The following is a 27,059-nucleotide window of genomic DNA, read 5'->3' as shown; positions in this document are numbered from 1 at the left end:
AGTCACCAACCCCCCGCCCCCCGGCTTGCCCTGAGCCGCTTGACCTTTGAGGCTCGCCCGTGACACGATCCCGGGAACAGTGGCTGGACATTCCCCGTGCTTTTTGGCCACCCTTCCCACCCCTCAGTTCATCCCTTGGCCTGCTTCCCGCCTGGCACCGTGCTAAGCATTTCATCTTTCATCTGCCAGGCAACGTTCTAGATGTGTTTAGAACATATTTGCTAATCCTCCCCTAGAACGACCTATGAGGGGAGGCCCATCATTAACCCCATTTTACAGATGAAGAGACCAAGGCGAAGCTGTCAGCTCAAGGTCCTGCAGCCGAGCTGAGATTCGAACCCGGTGTCCTCGCTCCCGACCCCCAGGGCTTGGCCATTTTGCTGCGCGGTGAACCCGCCCAGTGACTGTGATCCCCATTTCACGGCTGTGGAAGCTGAGGCTGAGGGGACCTGACCGCCGGCACACGCGTGGAGGAGCTGGGATTTGAAACTTAAAGCCTCCTTGGGGCTGAGGACAGTCAGTGGGAATAGAAAGGACCAAGTGGTTTGCAGAAGGGCAGCTTGGCATGTGGGCACACAGAGCTGGAGGGCTCGGACGGGCACCCCCGGCCGAGGTCTCTGCTCCAGCGCGAGGTGTCTGTCCCTACCTGGCTCAGAATGCCACTGTCCCTGGCTGGGCCGCCCCCCGCGGTTCCCCTGCCAGATTCTGCACCTGCTGCTGTGGTCCCCGCACCCCTGCACCCACCCACGGCTCCTCTCTGCAGGCGGAAAGGCCTCCCTGCCCATAGTCATGTCGAAGGGAAGCTCCCCTGAGCCACATCCTGCCCACTCCCTCCCACATCCTTCAGGGACACCCAACCCTCTGCCCACCCAAAGCTGCCACTTTGTTGGCTGTGTGGCCTCAGACGGGTACCCTCACCTCTCTGGGCTGGGCTTCCTCAGAAGCCCTCCAGGAAGACAGACAGACCTGCCGCTGAAGGGTCTATGGACCTGTCGGCCTCTCATCCCCCCTTCCTGCTCGTCCTTCCCCTCCCCCACTGTCCCCTTCACTCCCAGGACACACGGAGGGAGGGCTGGGGCAGGCAGCCCACCGCCCTGGGGGTCACGAGACCTGGGGTTGCCCAACTCCACCCCCGAGGCCGTATGTCAACGTGAGGGTGTCACGCGTGTGCCCTGGGTGCCCGAGTGCGCGCCTCACCCAGTTTGAGCAGCCAGCCCTCGCGGTCGGGGTTGAAGAAGGTATGAGTGAGGTCATTGCCATCATCCTCGGGGATGGAGAAGGGCTCGCTCTTGATGCTGTCGAAGAGGTTCTGTCCCCGGAGAAGGGAGGGAAAGACCCGGCTGTGAGGTCCATCCTGCTCCAGGGCTTGGGCCCCTGCCTGGCCCGTGTGGCCTCGAGACCCTCCCCGCTTCCCCCAGGCCGCGGGTGTGAACCCCACCTGCACGTCAGGCCTCCCCTCTGTAGGTGGAACAGAGCCGGAGGAGGACGGTGTGGCGGCCCCGCCCACGGCCCTTGCCTAAGGCAGGTTGGCAACACCTTACTGACCAGGTGGCGTGGGTGATGGTCCTCACGTCCCCCCCCGCCCCCGATCCCCCCCACCTTTGCTGGAATTCTAGCCAGCAGCATTTCAGTAAGAGCACTGGCTTTGGTGGAAGGCTGTCTGGGTTAAAATCTCAGCTTGAATTGATGGCTGTGTGACCCTGGGCAGGTTCCTTAACCTCTCTGAGCTGCCGGGCCTCATCAGCAAAAATGGCGAGAGAGATGCTAACTCCCAGTAAATGGACTACACAGGGCTCAGAGCTCCCCCCACCCCCCCACCCTAAGTCCAGGGGAAGGGGAAGGGGAAGGAGGAGTATAGCCCCTGCCTTCACCCAACCACCCAGAGCTGCTCTTATGGGTCAGATGAGGGAGTCAGGGACTCCCTCCTGAAGGTGGGGGATACAAGGACCCTCAGCTGGGACCTGTACACCCGCACACATGTTCACCTGTGTGAACACACACACACACACACGCACCCAGATATATACAGATACCCGCTAGGGCACAGCGGCCAGGGTCAGGGCCGTCTTGGGCAACATCCACGAGGGGAGGGGGCTCCCCTTTTGCTTAGTTGCAGTGACAGAGACTTCCAGGTGTACCCTGGGTAGGGGGACACAGAGGAGCTACCGGGGAGTTAGGGATTGACTGCCAATGTCAAGAGGCCTGGCCCAAGGAGAGACTCAAGGCGGGATACCGAACTTGGCTCTCAAAGGTAGAGACCTGTTCTGGGTGGGCGGTGACCACGGGGGTGAGAGTTCTCAGAACACAGATTACAATAATCTCCAACCTTCTAGCAGTTAGAGCTGCTGAAATACGGATGGAGCGGCCTTGTGTGGTAATGAGTCCCCCGTCACTGGAGGTATGCAAGCCAGGGTTGCGACCTCGCTGTGGCTGAGCCGTGGAGGCCCACAGTGGGTCGTCCCTGCGTGTGCTGAAACCCCTGCCGTGGGCCACCGTGTTCCAGGATCAGCCATCCCATATTCCCAAGTGTTGGGGAAAACATTCTAAACCGTTTCTGCTGATTAAAACCAGACCCAATGCTGGATCTCCATCTCAAAGATGATGAAGTCATTTCCTTCTGTTACATTTCTAGACACTGCTGTCCAGAAGGCTTCCTTGAGATTTTCAGTGAAACATTTCCCCAGTCCTCTTTGCTTCCCCCGAAGTTTTAGAATCTAGAATGGTGTCTGCTGGGTTTTAAAGGTCTTTTCTGGCCTGACAGCTCAAGGGGCGGGGCATGGGGCGTTACAACCCCACGGGCAGCAGGTTTTCCCGGGTTTGGGGGAGATGTCTTCTGACTGACTCCAGGGTCCCTGGCTCGGCCTGGCTGTGGCCGGGTGGGTGTGGGTCTCTTTTTTGGAGCCCCTGCACCCCTAGCCAGCTGGGAAACCCTGTTGTCCCTCCTGCCCGGGCTCAGCCGGGCCCCCTGAGAATTCCCAAGGGGTGTTGACTGATTGAACAAAGGCCAGTGGCAGAAAGGCCCTGTCAGCAAAGCTGTCAGCACAAACAAGCATTTGGGAGGTCCAGGAGGCAGGCAGGGAGGCGGGTGGCCCCCGCCCCCCTCCGTGATGCCCACAAGGGGGCCCCTGGAAGCTTCTGCGGGTGGCATATCAGCTTGCACATGCTGCCCCCATAAAGGAAACCGCTCGGCTCACCCACATTTCCTGTACCTTGTAAACAACCAGCCCTCCCCCTTAAGTAGACACCCCTGTGCCCGAGCTGGTGACCACCGAACCTGGCTGGGTGGACGTGATTAGAAGGACAACGGCCACCTTCCAGTGGTTTTGCTGGTCTTGCGTCCGTCCCTCTCCACCCCTGTTTTCCTCTGGGGACCCACGTGCCCATACACTTTCTGTCCAGGCTGTCGGGAGGGGTTGACGCCCACTGCCCCCACCGCCCCAGGCTCCAGGAGGGAGGAAGCGACTCCCCTCTGGCCAATCAGGACACTTCCTCCTGCTGGCCACAGGGACTGGGTCAGGGAGGACACGTGACCCATGCCAGCCAATAAGACTTCGCTCTGGGACTTTAGTTTTAACTGCTGAGTGAGAATGAGCCCCGCCGAAGCCGCCTGGGCCATCTCTGCTGCAACTTGAAGAGAGTCTTTTTAAGAGGGTAGCTGATCGGGGGGGAGAAGGTTGCTGAGAGATGGACAGACCAGTCCTGACCTCGTTGAGCACCTGGATCTAGCTGAACCTGAAGCCGACATATCTGAAGCCAAATCAATCCCGGATCTTTTCTATCACATGAGTTGAGAGATTCCTTTAGCCAGGAAGCACCTGGTCCCCAAATCTGGCTTTCTGGTCTCTGCAGAAGGAAGGACCCTGGAGCCAGACAGACATGGGTTCAAATCCGGTCTCCTCACAAACTAGGAGACCCTTGGCCAGCTACCTCTCTTGGGTGTCAGATTCCTTTGCTACAAAGTGGGAATGGCACCCACTGCTTAAGGCCGTCAGGAGACCTTACTGAGAACATAGAGTGGCGAGGATTGGGCCCGGGAGATGGTCAGTTCTGATGGAGATGTTTGGACAAGGACCCACGAGGTCCAGGCCTGCCCACAGCAGAAGATACCCTGAACTGGGAGACTATTCCCCTGCCTGAGCCTCAGTTTCTCCACCTGTAACCCTGGAGGGCTGGAGGCTAGCGAGCACCCCTTCTTGGCCTCTCTCCTTCCCCTCCTCCACCTGAGCTCCCGCTCGGGGCAGCTTTCCCTGGAGGTGAGTGGTTCCCTTCTCGGCATTTCTTGGATGCCTGCCAAGTGCCAGGAGCTTGGAGTGCATTAACTCTGCTTCTCGGGAGAACAACCTGGGTCGGCAGCAGCATCTGCCCACTTCGCAGATGAAGAAACTGAGGCTCACCGGCCAGGTCACACAGCCATAGGGCAGAGCTGGGATTTGATCTCCTATCCCGAGTCCACACCCTGTACCTTTGCTCTGAGTCTCTCGGGCATTGTCCCCCATTCCTATCAGGATGGCCAGGACAAGATGGGCTCAACCCGCCCGCCCCCGGCCTCCTGCGGTGCACCTCTCCAAAGCCTTGTCCAGCTGTGCACCCTCGTGGTCTGTGTGCCCTCGCTTCAGGTAATGTGTCTGTGTTAATTTAATTTCACAGATTGGGTCACTTAAAAGCGTGACGTGACGGTGTCCTCAGCAGGGCCCAAGCTCCAGTACCGTCGTGTGGGGGATCCTTCCTCAAAGTGGTAAACTTTGACTATCTGAAAGGTCCTTAAAGCTGAGCTCTTGCTTTACATACGGGGAAGAGGAGGCCCAGACAGAAGGCAAATGCACCCCCCCCCCCCGCCGCCCATCCACACAGCACCCTCAACTTCTGCCCTAAAAGCCCCGAACAGCAAGGACCAGGCCCGCGTGGCTCTCTTTGCACCCCGGGAAGCTTCTGGATTAGTCAGCCACTCTAACTACACAGGCACTTTGCTAAATACCTTACATGTCTACGCTAATCCCATGAGCTGGTTGCTCAGAGAGGTCAAGCGGCTTCTCAAATGTCACACAACCAGAGAGTGGGGGAGTCAGGACTTGGATGTGGCTGTGACTCTAACGCTCTGTTTCCCCCCTCCCAGCCCCCGCCACCTCCACCCCTCCTCCGTGCCGCCTCTCTTGGCTGCCAAGGAGGCTAATAAACCCTTCCCCAACCTCCCAGGCAGAGTGTAAGCTAAATTGGCATAATAGACCCCTAAAGCCCTAAGAGAAGAAAGTTACAAGCTTTATGCAAATGTAGCGCCTTGTTATTAACAAAAGGCTTGAGTTGGGGGGGAAATACTTAAGGAGCGAGGTGCTGCGCTGGGCTCACTGGGGGCTCCGCAGTAGCGGGGGGCTGTCTGGGAGATCGGGGAGCGGGTGCCTGCGTGTCATTAACTCATCACCTGCCAGACAAGGCGTGCTCAGCTTCCTGCCACACGAGTGCCGCAATGAGATGAGTTACCGATTTCCAAACGCATTTCACATTCTGGGCATTCTACTAAGTGGTGGTTTTTTTTTTTTTTTTTTTTTTAAATTATGGTTAATTATTCTTAATAGTGACATAAACCACCATTTAGAGCCTGAGCTGCGTACCTGGCATGGGCTATGCCCTTTACGTTTTTATAAATTGCTACTCACAGCAGCTCTGTGACGCAGGCGTCATTATCCCTGTTCTCCCGGATCAGAGAATGGTGGCTTGGAGAGGGTGAGTCATTCCCCAAGGTCACCGGCAGGCAAACGGCAGGCGGGAATTGACTCGAGCTCCAACCAGCTCGCGGAGCCCTCATTCTGTGTTGCGGCTCTCCCTTTCCTCGTGATAAACTTTCTCCTCTGGGGACCAACGAGGGTGGTGGGTTAAGGGCGTGGCAGTTCTCGAACACGGAGGGGCACCAGGGTCCTTCCAGACCCAGGCTTCCCTCCAGACTTCTGCGGCTGGAGGTTTGCAGGGTGCTGAGCTGGGAGGGTGGGGTTCGCACCCTTTCCTCCCCTCCTGCCAGCCTCTCACAGGGAGGTGACTGAGGCTTTATTGAGCTCTGGGGCATCTTGAGTCCTGGGAATGAACTGCCAATTCACTTTTGCTGCACCAGGCTCTGAATCCCACTCCCGTGTTTACAAAACCGTTCCTAGCTCCGTGTTACCCACAGCAAACAGGTTGTCATGCAAAGCCTTGGATGCTCTGACCCCACCCAGCCACTCTGGACATTTCTGCCTTTCCCAGCTAGGCCGGGCTTGGGTTTTGGCTGCTTCCCCTTTGTGCAATGTCCTTTCTCTGCTCCCCTCCGCGAAAACTCCTATTCAACCGTCAAGGCCCAGTTCAAAAGTCATCTCCTCTGTGAAGTCTTCCAAGATGGCACCCTTCCTTCCCCTGCCCCCAGGAGACTGACAGGAGTGTCCTCTGTGTTTCTGTGGCTACGTTCCCACCGTTAGGACGGCACGAATCACACAGGGCTACAATTCACTTATGTATCGTCTTCCCACCAGACCCTGAACTTGGCCTGGCAGGGCCTGTGGTTGACGCATCCGTGGGTGCCCCATGCCGAACATAGGGCCCGGTGCCATACGGCAGGAATGGGGGGCTGCTTGATGGAGAGACGGGAGGCTTGGGTTCTGCTTGGCTCTCAAGTTGCCTTGCGGAAGACCTTGGTTTCCTCCTCTCTGAAGGAGGGAAGGGTCTTAGCAGAGTCTGAGGATTTTCAGCTCTGACATGCTGAGAGTCTAAGAATCTGGGATTCCAGGCAATACGCCTGAGTTGCGTGAGGCACCCTTGCTGGAAGGTGTGAATGATGGGTGCCCAGAATCCTCCAAATGATGAAGTCTGGGGGGGATCTCGTGGGTGGTCTCTATCAGACTTCGCCCTTAAGATGGGGACCACTCAGGAATGCCCATCTCACGACAGCCACCACCCTGGGGTGGGGTCCCTCCCAGCAGAGAATCCCCCTGCAGAGGTCTGTCTCACAGGAGCCCCCCCCTGGGGCTGTCCACCTAAGGACGAACCCCTCCCAGATGCCTGGGGACCAGGTGGGTCGGGCCGTGCCCCTCTTACCCGCAGCTGCTCCTCAGGCAGGTCACCGCCGCCATTGATGCCACGGTTCATGGACACAAAGCGCTCGAAGGGTGGCCTGTCCCGGACATTGGGGTTGTGGAGGCTGGTGTTGAGCATGATGATGGAGAAGGACAGGACGTAGCAGGTATCTGCGAGATGGCACAGGGGTCACAGGCCTGGCGCTGGTCACTCTCGCCTCCTCTACCCCGACCCCTTCGAGGGGCCCATCATCACCCGTCTCAGTCCCCGAAGGTCCAGCTGTCCTGGCTTGGCATTCGAGGCCCCTCCCCCTCCCCACTCTTCTGGCCTCCCCGCTCCCTTTAGCTGCCTTCCCACCTCTGCACTTCTGCTCCCGCTGGGCCCCCTGCCTTTCCCCTTCCCTTTGCTGCGCATTTCAATCCTCATCTCTCAGCTCTAGCTCCAGCCTCTCCCGGACCCCTTCCAGCCTCCCTGCCCACTCTGTTCCCTGCCTCCGCGGAACACCTATTGTTGGCCACACCGTTCAGGGCTTAGTCACGTTCTGCTCGGCAATCTTGTCGGCATTGCGGGGCTCCTGGGGGCCCGAGTTCCTGTTCTGTTATTCAGACTTTCATGGGCTTGGGGGAGAGGCGGGGCTGGGCACTGGGGAGGGAAGTGATGCTCCTCTGGGGCGTTTTTGGGCCCCGGGTTCCAGAGTCAGGGAAGTCCGGCTGTGTGTCCCCGGCTGGTCTGGTGGACCTTGGGAAGGCACCTGACCTCCTGGAGCCTCAGCTCCCCCCACTGGTGATGTGAGGAGGTCTAACCTGAAGTCTCCTCATGTTCCAGAACACCGGCGACTCTACCTCCGAAAACAGCGGCACCTAATAGAACCTGGTAGTTGCCGGTGGTTGCCCTGTGCTAAGCTCTACATCCCTATAACAACCCTGCGAGGCAAGTAACCCCATTTTACAGAGGAAGACACTGAGGCACAAGGGAGTTAAGTTACAGCCCCAAGGTCACAAAATTGCGTACTTAGACTGGGACTCAGATCTGGTGCTTTAAAATCCCTTCCTTTCCAGAAATCTTTACTGCGTACCCACAGAGTGCTGCGGACTGGGGAATTTATCGGTGAATACATTCAATACGGTTCCCGCCCTGCGGGATGTTTAGACTAGTGGCGGGCGGGGGGGGGGGGACAGATAAACCAGCACCCCCTCCCCCCCAGTTCTGTATAACTACAAGGTAGGACAAGTGATTGGTAGGACCTGACTATGGCCACACGGCCAAGAAGCGTTGTGTCTGTGGACAAGTCACATCACTTCTCGGAGACTCTGTTATATGCAGAGAGGGGGGATGTTCCTGGCCTCAGACAGTGGGTGCAAGGACCAGATGACTTTGCACAGGTCGTCCTCAACTAACGGAATTGGTTCTTGTTGTTATGGTAACTTCAGGAACAGAGAAGGAGGGCAGGACAAGCTTGCCCTGATGATTTCTTGTCCAGCCCGCGGTGAGGGGAAGGGTGGCGGTGGGGGTACGGAGTTCTGATCTCAGTGGAGATCTTTCTATACACCTGTGCTCCCTACGTCCCGCACAGGGTGTTTCATGCTTCTGGCCTTTACTCAGATGAAAACTCCTGCCCCCGAAGGTCCTCTCTCCCCTTGACCTTGGGCAGAACTCCTCTTCATCCTTTAAAGCCCTGTTCAGACACCGTGGGAAACCGGAAGGGGTGGGGCGACCCTGGCGCCTCGGGAGGAGGATCTGGGCCCGCAGCTCCGAAGGGGTCCTGGAGCCCTGGGTCCCATCCCACACCGGCACCTGTGGACTGGAAGACGCCTGGGTTGCAGAGGCAGTAGCGGGTGGCAAAAGTCTCCATCATCCGGTCGATCTTCTGGGCCTCGCCCGGCAGCCGGAAGCTCCACAGGAACTGTCTGGGGGAGGAATGGGGCTGTGGGCGATGGGGTGGGCGGGGATCTCGGGGGCACGGTGTCGGGGGGACCCCGGACAAGCTGCTCTGTCTGTCTAAGCCTTAGAGTCTTCATCCTGTCGGTGGGAGCGTCTGTCCCCATCACGTAGGGTCACGGGAAGGTGCCTTTTCTTTCAAAGTATCAGAGCTCGGTGGGCGCTCCCCTCGCCCATCTGGGGTCCAGAACCATTTGTGGCCCCTCCGCCTCAGCCCAGAGCCGGGGGGGGGGGGGGCTCTGTCTGCCCTGGGGTCTGGCTGGGGACCCTTCCGCAAGTGCTTTCCCCTGGCTGGGCTTCCTGCTCTTGGGACTTAGTTCCTCAAGGGGCGCCTGGGTGGCTCAGTGGGTTAAGCGTCCGACTTTGGCTCAGGTCATGGTCCACGAGTTGGAGCCCCGCGTCGGGCTCCGTGCTGACAGCTCAGAGCCTGGAGCCTGCTTCCGATTCTGGGTCTCCCTCCCTCTGCTCCTCCCCTGCTTGTACTCTCTCTCTCTCGCTCTCAAAAATAAATAAACATGAAAAGAAAATTAAAAAAAACAAAACTGCGTTCCTCCAGGGCGAGGACCGTCTGTGGCTGGTCCCCTCACCTCTCCTGCTGGGCCTCACGCAGGCTCGGGGAACCCCAGGACTGCCCCGTAGGGAGTGAAAGAGTGAATGAATGAACAAATGAATGAATATGGGAGCCTCCCGACCACCGACCCTTCTCCCTTAAAGAACAGGGGAACTGGAGGGAAGGCCACACTGCTTCGATAGTGATGGCTTCTTCCTTCTCTGCCTTACATACAAACTCCCGATCATCCTCCAGGGCCCGGATCAAATACCCTCACGGGGAGCCGATTGTTCAGGCAGCGAGACTTACTAAGCCGATTCTAAGTACCTCCTCCTTTACTCGTCACAACCTTATGACTTTGGTACTGTTATTGTTCCCTTTTACAGATGAAGACACTGAGGCACGGGGAGTTTTGAGTGTGTGTGTGTGTGTGTGTGTGTGTGTGTGTATGTGTGTAGCAGAGCTGGGCTATGACCTGGGCAGCTTGGCTCCACAGTTCAATATGTCATAACAAAGGGACTGCCCACTACCCTGCACTAATCAAATGAATAAAACCCTAATCTCAAAAGTAGTGGGAATGGCAGGGGTAACAGCAACCATGGGGGCCGTGATTAACTATCGCTCTAATCGTGGAGTTAACACCGGGAGCGCTCGCTGTGATAAGCCAGACGCTTGTCCCCGCTGTCCCCAGAGCGGGGGCGAGCTGATGACCCCACCTGGCCTCTGCTCCAGGAGGTGGTAACTGTCAGTAATTCATTTCGGCTCCTTAGGTCCTCCCGTCCTCGTCCTCCTCGTCGCTCCCCTTGCTGTGTTTGTGCCGTTAGCTATGTGGCTCCTGGTCCCCGCCCAGGCTCCGTCACCCCCGAGGGCTGTCCCCCCCCCCCCCCCCCCCGCCCCCTCACCTGAGGGCCTGCACGAGGTTGAGGTTGGCAAACTCATGGCAGTCCACAAAGGCCTGGAGGACCTGCAGGTTGAAGGAATCCCTGCAGGGGACAGGGAGGAGGGCACACGCTTGGGAACTTGCTGGCACCCGCCTCCTGGCGGGGGGGGGGGGGGGAAGGGGTTGAGGTGGGGGAGGGAGAGGAGGGGAGCTACGTGTCCTCCTTCCGGATCCAGCCACCTTCCGGTCCGCTGAGCCACGTCTGAGCCCCTCCCCCCAAAACATGCGCACGTAGGTCCTCACACTGGAGCAGACCCCACCCCCCTCCACCCCTGCAACTCCCCCACGGCTCACCGGCGCTGTTCTCACCCATGAGGGGAGGGGGCGCTCTCTGTCACTTCCTGCCTGGGTGACCCTACTCAAGCCACTGGACCTCCCGGAGCCCCAGTGTCCTCCTCTGTGAAATGAAGAGAGCCGGGCCTACCCCTGTTTCTCCCTTCTTCCCAGCTCAAAAGGGGAAGCTCTGTTTTTCTTGCACCAGCATCCCCTGCCCTCTCGGGGGAAGGAACGTGTCCCCTGCGGAGCCCGGGAGAAGGGCTGCTGGTCTGGCTGCTGCCTCGTCCCTTACAGCCCGCCTGCCTCTCCCAACAGCCCAGAGGGGTCCTTTCTCACCCCTCCTGTGCCCAGACCCTCCCATGGAGCCCCACCTCATCACCTGCCACTTCTTCCCTCCCTTGGTCTCTTCTGATCTCACCAGCCTGCCATTCCTTGAGCATGCTTCTGCCCCAGGGCCTTTGCACAGTCTCTTCCCTTTGGCATGCTCTTCCCCCAGATGTCCTCACTGCTCACCTCCTTTACGTGTCAAGCATCACTTTCTCGACGAGACCCTTCCTACTCACAGTATTTAAAGTCACGGCCCTTGACCCATGATTCCCAACGCTTCTCATCTCCCTTCCCTGCTTTCTTTGCAGTCCAAAGAACTTAACATTTTCTAATATATTTTGCATATTTGGGGATCTGTCTTTCCCACTAGAACGTACCTCTCCGAGGGCAGGGGTTTGGTTTTGTTTATCTTGGTCACTAGTATAAGTCCGGGGATTTGACACTGCTTGGCACACAGTGGAGACTAAAACATATCTATCTGTTGACCAAATAAGTGAATGAAGGCAGGCAGGAAGGCAGGCATTGGTTCAGAAGGTGGAGGGGAGCGATCAGTTAGCTGTCTCAAGCCCCAAGAGTTAGGACTTCCCTAACATAATTCGCTCACTCACTTACCTGCACACGCACGCACACACACACACACACACACACACCTGCGCAACCCTCGTTCCCTATCTCCCTGAGGCCACGCACCGCCTTACCTCTCCCCCAAGTACGTGCCGATGGCCGTCTTGTTGAGGCCCTCGCCCTTGTACAGGAACTGCGCGATGTCCTGGACGTCGGGGGTCAGCAGTTTGTGCTCAATGAGATATTGGACGCCCTGGAGGGGGTACACGGAGCCCATGATCAGCACCCCCCCCCAGCAGCTGGCCTCAGTGGAGGAAGGGAGGGGCCCCCCGTGGCCAGACTGTGGGGCAGGCTGTGGGGGGACCTGGCATTCTGACATTGGCACAGACTGTTCGGGGAAGTTGTGTCCCTCCTTAACAGAAGCTGCCATTGGAAGGTGGTGAGGTCCCCATCAGTGGAGGCATGCGAAGAGAGAGAGCATCCTGCAGCGGGCCAGGCTCATGCCAGGGGCTCCCCGGGTCCCCTTCAGGCTCACACTGATTACATGCTTCAGTGATTCTATGAATTTATAATTTTAAGATTCAACGATTCAGCCCTTTCTTTTGTCCCCTTCATATTCATACATTTAAAAATAGCGTTTCATGTTTTTTTCCTCACAAGCAATCTATGTCCATTGTGTAAAAAATTAGAAAAAAATCCAGCTAACTCAAAAGGAGAGGAGATGGCCACGTCCCAGCATTCAGAGGGAGAGAGTTTCCATCGTGGCGACTTTCCTTCCCTTTCTACATGAAACCTGCTTCTGATGTGACAATATCACGCACACCTCACGACCCAGGTGCTCAGAATCTGTCCTTCTAACTTTGGGAGTTTGGGGAAGAGGTTGCTGGAGGGTGGTGGGGGGGGGCCGGTTGTGAGGGGCTCTCAGTGACAGGCAGAGGGTCCTGGGGGCCCCTCAGTGGCCCCTTCCAGGTGCTCTGTGTGTACGTGCACCTGTGTGTGAGCACGCGTCTGTATGCCCGAGTGTGTGCGTGTCTGTGTGTGTGTTCTGTGCGGTTGGGGCAGGGGTCCGATTCCCGTGGCTGTGGAAGGCAAATGGGTGTGTGACAAATGGGTGAGTCTGTGTCACTGTGATGGGAGGCAACTCTCTCAGCCAGAGCAGTAAATATCCAGGGACCCCTTGACTGCCCTGACCCTACCCCCGTATGTCAGCTTGTGGCTTCCTCCTGTCTTTGTTCAAGCAGGAAGGGACCCGGCTGCCACCTAGCTAGGTGAGAGGTTGCTCTGAGGCCAGGGGAGGGGAGGGTGGGGTGGAGGTGGGGGGTGGGGAGGTGGTGTGTGTGGGTGGGGGGGCGGGGGTGGGGGGAGGGACAAGAGTCGTAGCAGCCTGAGCCCCCAGTGCTCCATGCCAGCACCCCCAGACTGGCCCTCCCCCAGCAGAGAGGCTGGGAGAAACTTCTGGAGACTGAGCCCTAGAATCTAAGGGCCCCAGTGTCCAAAGACCTACTAAAAAGGAGGAAGCAGAGACTCGGCTTCATAAAATGTCACCACCTCCTCCTGGCTCCTACCTCATGCTCTGCTATGGGGTGACAGGGCACTTAAGCCATGGCAGGCTGTGGGCCACCGGACAAGGTCCTGAGCTCCGCTGGGCCTCAGTTTTCTCACCTCTAAGGTGGGCAATCGTCAGTCGAGGGGAACGAGAGGACATCGTGAAGGTGTCCAGCATGCGGAACCCCCGACCCCACGACCACCCGAGCCCCCCACGACTGCCCTACCTTCATGGGGTCCATGTTGAACTTCTTACGCCCAATGCATAGCTCCTTCTCTTTCTGGGCCATCCGGCTGCAGACAAGGAGATGTCAGCCTGGACCGCCCCAGAACCCCAGGACCCCCCCCCCCCCAGTCCCCAAGGATGCTTTTTCCGCAGCTACAGCCAATAGTCCCCAAGGGCCTCCAAGGGCCTTCAAGTGGGGTCCTCACATCCTGCATTGGAATCACCTCGGAGAGACCCTAGAAATGCAGGGTCTGGGCCCTTCCCAGAGCTACCAGATGGGACTGTTCCAGTGGGCCCAGCTCCAGCATTCTAACCGGTTCTGCAGCCGTGGCCCTGGAAGCCCAGAGTCGCTCTAGGGAGAGCATTTAGGGGGACCCTGGGCTCGAAGTGGGGGCAGGATGACAGGGAGGCCGGGGGTGAGGGCACGGCCCCCGGGGCCTGACTCCTGGTGCAAATCTCTCTCTGCTGCTTTGCTGGCTGAGCCACACGAGGGGAATCACTTCACCTCTCTGGGACTCAGTTTCCCCAGCATGGTTGAGAGGCTAAAGAGTTTAAAGCAGCTTGGTGGTAGGCGCTCTGTAAATGTTATGCTGGTGTCGGGGCTGGAACAGGACACCTGGAGACACGGGGCAACCTCGTGTGGGCCCATGTGCATTTGTGGTGGGGCTAGAAAGGTGATCGGAGATCAAGGGACGGCAGGGGCCGGGTGGCGACTTTCTGAGACGAATGTGTAGCCGTCGGTACCTGGGGCCTCAGGGGATTATGTAGGGAGCAACCTTCTTATTCCCCACAAGGGGGGAAACTGAGGCCCAGGGAGGGGCGGGGACAAGTCCCAGGTCACAGAGCTGAGCGCTCCTTTTCCTAGCCCATCCCGTGATGCTCCTGGCCGGTGAATGATCAGGGCCTGGGTCAGTGCGGGTTAGGAGAGACTTTGGGTGGAGGGGGTGGGGATGGGGAGTGTCTCTCAAAAGAGGGGGCTGTTGGCAGTAAGGACCAGACCAGACCACGAGATGGGCCCTCAGGCCCTCCCTGCTGCCTCTTCTTCCAGGCCGATCCCTGATTTCACCAGGGCCCCAGGCCCAGGCAGGGCCCCTGCTCCCTCCTGCTCATTCCTGGTGTGGGACATCCTCGGGAAGCCACCATGGCAGCTTCCCAGGGGCCCCTGGCCTGGCCCCTCCTCACCTCTCCTCTGCGATCTCGAAGCAATCAATCTGGGCAAACACATCTGCGATCTCATCCTTCAGCTTCTGCGGGGCGGTGGAGGGGGGGGTGGTGCGACAGGGAGGGAGAGTCAGGGACAGACTTCAACAACCACTTCCACCCCTGGGCGTGACCCCAGACCTCCAGTGAGCTGTCACTGCTCGCCTACCTTTGAGAGATCCCTTTCCTGGATGTTTCTCCCTCCCTCCCTCTCTCTCTCTCTTTTTTTATTTTAATTTTTTAATGTTATTTAGCGGGCACAAGTCGGGGAGGGGTAGAGAGAAGGAGAGACAGAAGAATCCCGAGCAGGCTCCGCACCATCAGCGCAGACCCCGACGCGGGGCTCGAACTCACAAACCGCGAGATCATGACCTGAGCCGAGAGTCAGACGCTTAACCCGCCCGCCCCACCCCCCCGGCGCTCCCCTCCCTTTCCCAGATGTTTCTTATCCTCAAAATCCCAAGCCAGCCTATTGCCTGTTGATACGTAATTCTCCATGGGCTCCTGTCTCGGGGGACGCGGTCCTCAAGTCCCCACCCTTCGCCCCACTCTACTTCCAGCCCTCCCACCTCCCCTCTGCAGCTGTGGAGTCTCCTGCTCTTTAGCCAAGCCTACCCGCCAAGCCCTCCTGCGCCCAGCTGCCAGCTTCCTGAAGCACAGCTTGGTGCCTCCCCTTCCCCAGCTCCTTCCATGGCTCCCTACTGCCTCCCCAGCCACGAGGAATGAATTCCCACCCTAGGACCAGGCCCCAACTCCTCTCTGGCTTCCCTCCCCCATCCATTTACTCTGCCGCTCACCCTTCACTCAGTGCCTACTATGTGCCCAGTATTATGGGGACCCCCCCGGGTACAAGATCGCGCAGGCTGTCTTTTCAGGGACCTTGTCACCCCAGCGGAATGTACAGAAGGGGTCGCTGAAGTGCAGAGAGGTAAGGGGACGTGTCCGAGGCCCGATTCCAAGTCTGCGCTTTCGCCACCCCCCTCAAGCCTTTTTTATTTTTATTTTTGTCTTGACCCTGCAGGAGGCGCCCAGGGGCAGAGGACCCCCTAATTATGCCAGCCACGACCGCTGGGCGGACAGGAGAGTCATGCTTTGACTCTGGAGCTGGGGCTATGGTGATGGGCAAGACAGACCCACGCTTTCACGGGGGCTCACAGCCCAGTGGGGGTGGGATCACGGTGGTCATGGGCAAATGAAATGACCAGAGTAGCTACCCTGTCGTGGGCGCAGCGTAAGGGATCGCCTTGTCCAGGCACCATGGGGGGCACCTGAAACCAATGGAACGTGGGGTGTCAACCGTACTCCAATAAAAAGAGAACGATCTCTGATCATTAATGTCGTGTCATGGTACAGGAAGAGCCTGGCCACCTAGGAGGTCTCAACAAAGCACTTGCTCAGTGAGTGATTTTGTATCTTCAACTTTCTTAGGTACACGTGTGTTGGCGTGGGGTGGGGCCCCAGCGACCACAGCCAGAGCGGTCAGGGCAACGTTTGAGCCAAGAACGAAATAGTGAGAAGGAGGTGCCCCGACGAGAGCTGCGGAGAGTCCCGGGGGCCGCGGGAACGGTGAGTGCAAAGGCCCGGGGGCAGGACTGAGCTCGGCACGCTCCAGGAACAGAACGAGGACCCGCCTTCGAAGGCTGCTAAGAGTCAAATGGGTGAACGTCTGAGAAACTGTGTTGGCACGGGCCAGGCACACGTTGGTGTTATCTTGATGAAATGGGTGACATTTTTGAGGGGCTGAAACTGGGGCCCAGGGTGGAGATGCGACCGGATCGGGGCCACACAGGCGGGACTGGAACCCGCCAAGCCATCCAGTGCGGACAGCACCAGGCAGGGCTTGGCACACAGTAGGTGCTTAACCGATCTCCCCCCACCCTCCTAGCTCTCTCTGGGCCCCGGCAGCTGAGCCCGGCAACGGGGAGAGCCCCCCCCCCCCCGCCGGAGGGGGGGGAGGGGGGGGCAGGAGTGAGTGCGGGGCTGCGTGAGCGCGTATGGGGGTTTGCTCGTGGGAGGGCGTGTCGGCTCGAACACGCGTGTGGACAGGAGCCCGTGCGTTTGTGAGTGTGCACGCACCTGGATGTCTTCCAGAAGCTGCCTCCGGTGCCATTTGATCTGCTGTAGTTCCTCTGTCTCCCCACTGCTCAGCTCCGCTGGGTCTGGAGAGAGAAGAACGGGGATGGGCCGGGGGGGGGGGGTGTCTCTGGCTTGCTCCCTTCCTCTCCCCTCCCCTTCCCGCCCAGCTTTGCACCCTCTGGGGACATTCCCCTCCCCCCCACCCCCACCATCTTGTTGATTTGCGCCTTTCCTGCTCTACGCGTTATACTCTCAGCACCGTGACAGCAGGAACTTCCAAGAATTTTGCTCAGCGCTGCATCCTCCGCCCCCTAGAAAGAGCTGACGAGTAGCAGGTACTCAAAATACTTGCGGACGGCATTCATCCTTCCTGGGCATTTTCATCTGCTATTTCCCCAGATCGCTTGGTTAGCTCACTTGGCCGCGTATTTATTTGCACAACCAGGGAGTGGGGTATCATTTTTTGCCTCCCGGGCCATTGGTCAGACAGAGTCACATGACCACACCTAGCTGCAAGGGAGGCGGGGAAATGAGCCCTTAGCATGGCGGTCCTGATACCATTGCCACCGTGTAAGATGGGGAGACTGGCTTTGGGGGTGGGGGGACAATTCGCAGCTCCCGCTCCAGACACCGAGGCTCAGAGAGATGAGGTGACCCGGCCAGGGCTCCACAGGGACAAGCTACTCAGCCCGGGTGGGGCTTGGATTGGGCTGGCTACAAAGCCTGGGCTCTTTTCTCGTTACCCGGAGTGAAAGGAGACGCGTGTGTGCTGGCATTCTGTGCAAGGTGCTGTGACAATTCCCGCACTGGGGTCGGCTGGCTCACCTCTAACCCCTCGCGCTTCCTGTTGCATCCACAACACTCCCTTGGCCAAAATCTCCACGGGCTCCCTGTTGCTTAGAGGGGAAGAGTTCTCCTCCTGGTCCTCCACAGTCCCGGTGTCTTTAGCCAGCCTTGTCTTCCACCATTCTCAGTAAGAGCCTGGCAGTCTAGCCTGCTGGCTCCTCACTCCCCCCACACTGTCTCTGTCTTACTTCCCCACTTTTGCCCATGCTGTTCCTCGACCCTGGGATGCCTTCTCCCATCTGTCTGTCCATACTCTCCCCAACTCTTTAAGTCCTAGCTTTAGGGAATACCTGGTCACCTTTCTTTAAGGTTTTGCAAGGACAGCCCTTATGTCTCCCAAATGAAAGCAGAGGGAAAATTAAAGGCTCCCTGTCCCTACCTTTCCCTCCCGCTGACCGAGCTGCCATCTTGGATTGGGGATGGAAACTGGGTGTTGAGACGGCGAGGCACCAAGCAAGTATTCTACCCGTGGGAAGTGTCCAACGCACGTATAATGGGTGCTGCGTTGTGCCATCAGCTGTCCCCTTCAGGATCAAGGCACCCATTTCTTTCAGTGGCTGGGGGTAGGGTTGGGGGTAGCCTGCTGATGGCACAGCTGAATTTCCTCCTACCCAGGAACTTAACTCAGCCGAATGGAACTGCCTCACCCGAGGACATGGCCCTCCCCAAGGATAGCCACTGCATCAAAAGCCAAGACCTTTCGCCCAGTTTCTGGACCTGAGCCAGTGCTCACACCCAGGCTCTGTTGACTGAAGGAGAAGCTGGGTGCCCAGGAAGAAGGGTCCTGAAATGCGATGACAACTGTATACGATGATTCCCTTGGTCAAGCAGTCAAGATGGCTCTGGGTGACCCACCAGGTCATAAAGTCAAGTGAGCACAACGACAGTCCTTCACAAGTGGCTCACTGAGGAGGAACAAGTGCGAATAAAACCAGAAGGTTCCAGTAAGCTCCGTGAACACATCACCCAGGCCCCTATGCCATCCACTGCTGTCGCACCAGGTCCCTTGGCTCCCACTATGTCTGCATGGGTAGGTCCCTTGTGATCTCTCTGGCAAAGGAGCAAAGCACCCCAGCCTGGTTCCAGAATGGGTGGCTTCGTGTTTGGGGACACGTAAACGCTGGGTAGCTGTTGAACCCTGCCCAAAGGTGTCCTGGAGAGACAGGGGTGAGAAAGGCTCCCAGTGAGCAGGACTCTGGGGAGGGTGCCTGGCCACCCATTTCATGTGCAAAGAGCAGCGGCCCCCAGCAAGAACACGTCTGCATTTATGGTGTGCAAATTGAGGAAAGGAAATCTCCTTTAAGCAGGGGCGGGGGGGGGCTCTCACACCGACCACTCCTCCTCAATTGCAGACCCTACAGGAGCAGACACACCTTGCAAGTGGCAAAGATTGTAGCTACTAAGTTACTCTCCCTGCAGCCGGAAGGAAGCTTTCCTCCTCCCTCCGCAACAGCCCAGCCAATGAGAAAGTCACAACTCAGCCCGTGAAAAGCCACTACGCCTGGAGCCCCCAGTTAACTCCGATGGACTTGCTGTTTATCGCACAGCCTTCCCGACTCCCTTTCCTGACAGCGACTCCTCTCTCTGTCCTTCGGACTTGCCGAGGGTTTTGCCACAGCTTGCTTGTCCTGGATGGCGGTTCTAATACTCTTCTGGAATAAACCCCTCCTTGGCCGGGAAAATAGCTGCCAGTTTTGTTTTTTTTAAGGTTAACAGTGAACAGGAGAGGGTGGCTTGACTTCTCGGAGGCTGGGAAGGAGGAAGATCGGAAGATCGGGAGTAGGGGGGTCTGGGGAGGAGGCAAGTGGGTGTCCCCTCGGAGCGGACCCGGGGGATGAAGATTTTTGTGACGCCCACCAATGCTGCCCAGCAACCATCCAGCACTGACCTCAGCCAGGCTCTGACCGGCAGCCCAGTGCTGGTACAACTGTCCACGAGTGCAGTAGCCACGTGGCCCGGGTGGAGAAGCCACCCACCCGAGCTTCCCGAGCTATCGCCACCTCTGAATCTCTGAGCTGCCGGCAACAGAGACCCACTGTTTCCCCTCGAAGACCCATCAGCCAACTCGGGAGGCAATGGGATTGCAAAGGATCCCTTCTACTCCTAAAGGCCAGCGATCCATCTTGACCGGAAGCCTCACGTGGTCCGGACGTGCGGGGGGGCCCTTCCTTCCCACAGAGCCTCGGCCGGTGCCACTGTCCAGGGGTCGTCAGATGTCGAGTACTGCACAACATCACGCTGGACCAAGGGGCTCTCTTCCCAGGAAGGCAGGCGTGGGAAGAGCATCCGGCCAGGGGATCCGCTGGTCCTCTGGGACCACTTCGCCCCCCGGAAGCTGCCAGCCTGGTGGAACAAAGCGTCAGTTTGGAGCTGATGTCCTGCTTGGATGGGGCACCGTCCTCCAGGATGCAGGATGCAACGTAACCCAGCAGCCATCAGGTGGTGTTCTGGTCCCCGCAGGTCACTGACACGGACCCAGGAGGGACGAGGAGTGGTGCCATGTGCCCTCCTCCTGGTGGCCCTCTTGGGAGTCTTGCTTTCTGTCCCTGCAACACTGGGCTCCGCAGGCCCAGAGAGCCCCGTTTCCAGGGAGGAGGTGGCGGGTGGCGAAGGAAGAGTCTCCCATTGACCTTCGGCTCAAAAACACCTGCTTTGTGCCAGCGGCTCGGTGTAAATTATGTCACTCGATCTCACAGCTCTTTGAGGCACGCTGACATGCACCCCTCTCTCACCCTCGTGTCTCCCCCGCGCCACGCCCCGTCCATCTCCTTTCCGTTAACACGGCCCCACCCCCACCCCCACCCCGACCTCGGCGTGTCCCTGGACCCCGTGTCTCCCGGCCTCCACTCGGCACCTCCCACCTCCCATCCAGTCTCCCGCGGCGTCCCGTTGTCCTGGGGATGACACCCCGAGTCTTCCGGGCCCCCCGGTTGGGCAGGCAGGGCCCCATCTTCCACTGACATTGTGCCACCCCCGCCCCCGGCTTGAGGCCTCCTGGACGTCCTCCACTTGCTCCCACGTGCGCCCTCTCCACAGGCTTCCGCACGCACAGGCTGTTCCCCGTGTCTCGAATGCCTTTCCTTCCTCTCTCTGCCTCGTCACCCCCGCTCAGCGTCTCCCCTCTCAGGTGCCCTCCTGTTCTGTGTCCGAGGTGACACGGCTGGAAGGTGCTGGAGCTGGGGGTCACACCCAGGCCCATCCAGGACTCCCGAGGCCACAACCCTGATGTTGATCTTCCGACGGCAGATATCTGCGCGCAAATCATCAACACCCCACCAGGTACTAGCTCCTGGTTGTTCTGACCGGAGGTGCTGACCGTGGCTCCTGTTTGAGAATGAAGGCCAGATACAGAATGATGCCTTGTTTTTTTGGCGGGAGGTGGGGGGAAGAGAGAAAACAAAGCCAACTGTCCAGAGCTGGGGAAACTGAGGCATAAGCGTGCGTGGCGAGTTTTCTCAGGACAGTGGGAGGGCGTGGGGACGGGGCTGTCTGCAGTTTGTCTTCACAGAGCTTCTTTTGTGGTTTGGCAGGCATGTTCATGGACCCCCTGGATCCCCTGTCCCCTTCTGGAGGGATTCTGACCCCCCCCCCCAACAGGTGGCCCCTGTCACGTGAAGCCCGGGGCCTTCCACCCCTTCACCTGTCTGTTTCAAAGCGGGGATTTCTCCCCATTTCAGAGCTGAGGACACTGAGGTTCAGGGAGGGCGACAGGGACGCAGGGTCAGAGTGGCCACTTCTGAGTCTGAGCCTGGCGACGCTGGGGTTTCAAGCACCGAAGGCAGCTCGTGGGAGTTGGATTTCATTAAAAAAAATTTTTTTTAAATGTTTGTTTACTTTTGAGAAAGAGAGAGAGAGAGAGAGAGTGCGCAAATGGGGCAGAGAGAGGGGGACAGAGGACCCGAAGCAGGCTCTGTCCTGATAGCCGCGAGCCCGACGTGGGGCCCGAACTCACAAACCGCGAGATCATGAACTGAGCTGAAGTCAGGGGCTCCACCGACGGAGCCACCCAGGCGCCCGCCCCGTGGAGTCGGGTTTTAGTAACAGTGCTCATGAAACACGCAAAATAACAACATGATAATGATAACCGTGAACTCTGTTGACTCCGCCCTGGGCTCGGTGATTTTCCCGCCTCACGAAGGCTGCTTTTGGACGCCCCCCCTCCCCCCAACGCTGTAGGCTGCGGCTGCCCTCTGCACGGTGCCCAGGCCAGCTGTCAGTGCCCTGGTGCCCACCCTGGCCATCTACCTCCCCAGCTCCTCTCTACTTCCCCTTTGTCCTTCCTCTTTCCCATCATATTTTTAGAAATCTTTCTGCTCGCAGGCCCGTTTCCAGGACAGCTGGCCCAGCTTCCCCTTTCCAGGGCGGGAGGAGGGCGCTATCCTGGGGGCCCGAGGGCAGAGGCTCCTCAGAGTCTTGGGGGGGGGGCTTGGGGCAGGAGGGGGTGTCTGGCAGAGCTGTTCCTCGCCCCAGCCCCCGAGGCTCTGTGGGCGACGTGTGGCTTCCTCCCCGCCCCCAGAGCCAAGCTGCCTCTATTTTTAACTACTCCCCGGCCTCCCTGCACCAGCCCAAAGGTGCTGTCTTTGGTCACACAGAGGCTTTGTTGCCTGGGCTGCTCACCTTCCCGGCAGGCCCTGGGGGGAGGAGGCCTGAACACAGGAGGCAGGTGGGGAGGCCGCCCTGGGGGACCCGACTCCTTCAGGAAGTTTTCCAAGATCTCCCCCTCTCCCACGTGGAAGGAGTCGCTTCCTCGTTTGCTCTGGGTCATCGTCCTGCAGGATCTGAGGGTCTGTCTCCCACTCCCCCATGTCCTGGACCAGCAGCCTCCCCCAGGGCTGGGCCTGCTGTCCCCAGCACTGCCCAGCACAGACCCTGCACGCTGGAGGACTGCTTATAACACGAATGAATGAATGAATGAATGAACCAATCCGTGGAGATCTGAAATCTCCCAACAGACCGCCTGCGTTGACTTCACTCAATCCCTTCCCTCCCAGGGCCAGCCCAAAGCAAAGCAGCAGCCTGCCTTCTGGGCTGCACCTTCCGCAGCCGGGGCTCACCCGTGGCTCTCTCTCCTCTCAGGTTCTTGTCCCTGCCCTGCCACTTACTGGCCCCCTGACTTCAAGTAAGTCAGTCCTCTCCCGCAGTTCACCTCCGTGAGCCTCAGTGTCCTCGTGATGGGGACAACCATCCCTCTTCTTAAGGACCCATCCATCACCTCGTATCTGCTGGGTAATCTTAAGCCAGGTGCTGTTCCCCGCTGGGTCCCCGCCTTGTCATCTAGTCTCCACCTAAGACCTATTCACGGAGCCTGTACGGTCTGGGAGCCACCTGCCGTCCAAAGCCCAAAAGCTGTTGAAAGGGAAGGGTAGTTCTCTAACCATGTTCCCCAGAGCCCGTGGGGTCAGGGGAGGCGCGGTGGGCGGGGTCAGACTGCTCGGTGTTAGGTTTTGTTTGAAGAAAGGGTTCTGTTGCTAACGGGCTTGACGTCATCTGAACTTGGGGAACTGGACAGCTCCTGGAAGCCCTCGTCTTCTGGATTTCCAGGCAATGCTGGGACATTCTTTTTTTTTTTTTTTTTTTTTTTAATGTTTATTTATTTGTAAGAGAGAGACAGAGTGCGAGTGTAGGAGGGGCAGAGAGGGGGCGGTGGGGGAGACACAGAATCCGAAGCAGGCTCCAGGGCTCCGAGCTGTCCGCACAGAGCCCGATGCGGAGCTCGAACCCACAAACTGTGAGAGCATGACCTGAGCAGAAGTTGGACGCTTAGCCGACCAAGCCACCCAGGCGCCCTGATGTTGGGACATTCCGACTGCAGGGCACAGAGACCTTGTCCCTCTTCTTCCCTCTGCCTTGCAGAAATGCAGTTCTCTTCCCTACCAACCATACGCATGTCTCTCCTCTTTCCCCCAGACACGCGGTCCTGCTCACTGGGGAGGGGCTCAGCCATGGTTCTCTGCTGCTCCTCTCTGGCCCCCTCCACTGGCACTCTAGGTGGTGTCCTCAGCCTCCCCACAGGCCACCCTCATCCCCCCACCCTTAAAGTCCAAACAGGAGCTTCAGGGCCCCTGTGCCACCCAGACGGCCATTATCACCAACGACATCATCTTCAACTCAAGCAACCTTCCTTGCACTGGTCATTCCTTCCCCAGCACCCCCCCCCCCCCCGAATATTCCTTCCCCAGAAACCAACAGGGATCACTCCCTCCTTCCTTCAGGTCTCTGCCCAAATGGTGTCTCCTTCTGAGGTCTCCTCGACCACCCCCTCCCATGTCCCTTATCCTACGTGACTGTCCTTCGTCCTGCCTGTCACCCCCTGACATATTACATTAATACTTTTATGTCTGTCTCCCGCTGTAGAGCGTGAGCTCAGGAGGGCAGGGACAGGGCCTGCTTTGTTCCCTGTTCTCCCAGCACCTGGGCCACAGCTTGGCACTTAGCATGAGCTCGTAAACATTTGTTGCATGCTTCTGCATTTCCACACTGTCTTACATCTATTTACATATGGATTCCGTCCAGGATCCTGTGAGGCAGGCACTGTTGTCCCCATTTTACAGAGGAGGAAACTGAGGCCCGGAGAGGTCGGCCCCGGGTGCTTACCTGGGTGGCACAAGTCCATCCTGAAGCCCCGGGGAAGGGTGGCCTCCGCTCCCGTCGCCTGCTGACCCAGCTGCTGCTCAAGCTGACCAGGCAGAGATGTGTCACCGAGGCTACACCAGGCCCCTTCCGGGTGGCCCCGCCCAGCCCCGCGTGGGGAGGAAGTCCTGTCTGCCGGGACCTGGTGTGCAGGCTCTTGAAGCAGCAACACTTCCTAAAACCAGCAGAGTTTCGTGTGGCAGGGACTCTTTGCATTTTTGGGTGTGGGCTGGGGAGATTTAGAGGCAAAAGAGACAAACAGAGGGAGGGGTTGGGGGGTAAAAAGAGAAAGTGAGAGTGAGAAACACGTACGTGCGCGTGCACACACACACACACACCCGCACCCGCACCCGTGCACACACAGAGGATGATGGCTGCTGGAGGGCACAGTCTTCCCTAGGGGATAATGTGGGATGATGGGCCATTTACTTAGCAACCTCCCCAGATAAAACCTCTGGACAGCGGGGCCCCAAAGAGTCCACCCTACCCACAAGCTATCTTTCATCTACTTGGGGAAAAGGAAAATGCATTCAGTGCCAGGAAAGGCTTTGCTTCCCCTCCGTGACATGTCTGGCTTTTTCCTGTCTAGTGACCACTCGGCCATATGTTTAGTGTCCCTTTTCCCTCAGGCTGCTAGGAAGCTCCTAGTCAAATGTGAAGCTCCTTTGCAGCTGTTCCATTGTCGCCTATTGACTTGGGGGCCAGATGCGGCCGTGGGACTCTCAGCTCTGCCACTCGGGACCCGTGAGAGGTTGGACAAGCCGCTTCTCTGCAAGGAGCCTCAGTGTGCTTACCTATAAAAGGGGGATAATACTACTCACCTCCAGTTATAGAAAAGACGAGGGGAGGGGCGCCTGGGTGGCTCAGTTGGTTAAGCGGCCGACTTCGGCACAGGTCATGATCTCACGGTCCGTGGGTTCGAGCCCCGCGTCGGGCTCTGTGCTGACAGCTCAGAGCCTGGAGCCTGTTTCGGATTCTGTGTCTCCCTCTCTCTGACCCTCCCCCGTTCATGCTTTGTCTCTCTCTGTCTCAAAAAATAAATAAATGTTAAAAAAAAAATTTAAAAAAAAGAAATAAAAAAAAAAAAAAGAAAAAACGAGGGGGGAGAGTGTCCATAAGATGCTTGGGACATAGTGGGTACTCAATAAACCCTACCTTCTTTCCCCTTTTGTTTTTAATTTTCTTCCTGGTTAAAATTCCCAATTTCATTGCTTGTGCCTTTTCTGGCCGATCGAGCCAATGTCTTCGTGGGGAAAAAAGTATCGTGTGAAGAAATTTCTAGGGCCGCCCGGGTGGCTCCGTGGGTTAAGCGCCCCACCCTTGATTTAGGCTCAGCTTATGATCTCATGGTGCGTGAGTTCGAGCCCCGCGTCGGGCTCTGTGCTGACAGCGTGAAGCCTGTTCAGGATTCTCTCTCTGCCTCTCTCTCTGCCCCTCCTCCGCTTGCGCTCTCTCTTTCTCTCAAAATAAATAAAGTTAAAAAAAAAATCTATAAAAATAAATAGAAATGCTTCCTCGGTGAAACTTTGCAGCCCACCTTGATTTATTCATCTGTTTCCCCACTGGTCTGGAGGCTCCATGAGGACAGGGTCACCTCTGTGTTTCTGTGTCTGGTAAAAGCAATGAATGAATGAATGAGTGAATGAATGAATGAAAGGAACGTGGGGGGGATAACTTGGTTGCTGCCCAAGTTGGCTGCACCTTCCACCCTTCCCCGTGTGCACACCCCTCTGCACGGCTACGCTGCCTCTCCTCCCATCTGGAGGGAGAGTCTGTCACTTGCCCTCGAATCTGGCCACCTGCCATGAGAGCCAGCCTGCGGGCTTGCCCGCTGGAGGACAGGAGGCCGTGTGGAGAAAGGGCCCAGCTGTCCTGACCGCCACCCGGTTGCAGCCTCCTGAGTGAGCCCGGGCGACACCGGAAGAAGGACCCCTAAGCGGAGCCCAACCCACATGGCTGTCCCACGGCACTGTGAGATGTGACAAATGTCTGCTGTTTTCAGCCACCGGCTTTCGGTGTGTGTGTGGGAGGCTTGTTATGCAGCGAAAGCTCACTGATACAGGGTGCAATCCAACGCCTTCATTTCATGGAAGCGAACACTTGCGTGAGGCTCATCTCTGGGGCATGCTTGACGGAGTTGGAACTTGAGTCAGTGGCCAGCTCAGGGCCAGGGGCCAGGCCCACCCCCTGCCAGCCTTGTGCTCTCAGGACTCCTGGAAGCGGCCCCCTTCCCGCCTTTGGCTCTTCGGCGACGCAACGTGATTCTCTGGGAAAACTTGTCGAAGTGATCTGCGTAGTAAACTAGACTTTTTTTCTCTGCAAATCTGGGTCTGAGGCACAAAACACCATTTCCTGGGTCACCTCAAAACCAGAAATGCGGAGGAAGGCGTCATACCCTGCGTAGAAAAATGAACACGGCAGGTCCGGGACTGCCATCCTTTACAAAAGCATGCTTGCAAGTCTGGCTTTGGGCTGGCTTCTGGCAACTTGGGCTTCCGGTGGGTTCCTGCCGTTCCCTGAGAAGCGTGGCTCGCCGAGCCTAAACCGTGCAAACAACGTGGGTTATGCTGACCACCTGCTTTCCTTCTGGGGGTCTAGAAGTTTGATGTATGCTGGGCAGGGGCTGCCTACGTGACCAGCCCCCAGTAAAAGCCCTGAGCAGAGTCTTTTCCTGCGCATTCCTGGTTAACAGCACCTCGCGTGATTGATAGTCTCTCGTTCTCTGAAGATTCAGCTCAAACACCACTTTCTCTGTGAAGCCTTCTCGTGATTACACCTTCCTTCCCTCCGTCCCAACAGCCCTGGTCATGTCTAATCGCATAGAGGCAGGTAGCCTGGGAGGGAGGGACCCTCTCATTGTGGGCGGCAACGTGTTTGGTAGAATCCATAGTAGGTAAACTGTAGAG

The 27,059-nt window shown here is 57.9% G+C and overlaps 1 protein-coding gene across 4 annotated transcripts in view; it reads right to left on the bottom strand.

Moving 5' to 3' along the window:
- CYTH4 (cytohesin 4) overlaps positions 1–24,278 on the bottom strand; it is a 28,706-nt gene extending 4,428 nt beyond the window's left edge. The window contains exons 1-9 of one of the 4 annotated variants that reach the window (XM_042947730.1): positions 24,118–24,274; positions 16,678–16,760; positions 14,584–14,648; positions 13,403–13,469; positions 11,765–11,883; positions 10,426–10,506; positions 8,830–8,942; positions 7,057–7,205; positions 1,198–1,309 (exon numbers count right to left, since the gene is read on the bottom strand). In XM_042947730.1, the coding sequence (XP_042803664.1) occupies positions 1,198–1,309; positions 7,057–7,205; positions 8,830–8,942; positions 10,426–10,506; positions 11,765–11,883; positions 13,403–13,469; positions 14,584–14,648; positions 16,678–16,760; positions 24,118–24,136 (808 nt within the window). In that variant the 5' untranslated portion in view covers positions 24,137–24,274. Of the gene's footprint in view, positions 1–1,197; positions 1,310–7,056; positions 7,206–8,829; positions 8,943–10,239; positions 10,387–10,425; positions 10,507–11,764; positions 11,884–13,402; positions 13,470–14,583; positions 14,649–16,677; positions 16,761–17,902; positions 19,867–24,117 lie in introns of those variants that run through there. The other 3 variants (XM_042947728.1, XM_042947729.1, XM_042947731.1) reach the window with 3 other exon arrangements.
- Positions 24,279–27,059: the final 2,781 nt, after the last annotated feature.

Source organism: Panthera leo, chromosome B4 (assembly GCF_018350215.1).
Source record: "Panthera leo isolate Ple1 chromosome B4, P.leo_Ple1_pat1.1, whole genome shotgun sequence".
Lineage (NCBI taxonomy): Eukaryota > Metazoa > Chordata > Mammalia > Carnivora > Felidae > Panthera > Panthera leo.
The sequence above is the reverse complement of the archived record's forward strand: the minus strand, read 5'-3'. Positions and strand labels throughout refer to the sequence as shown.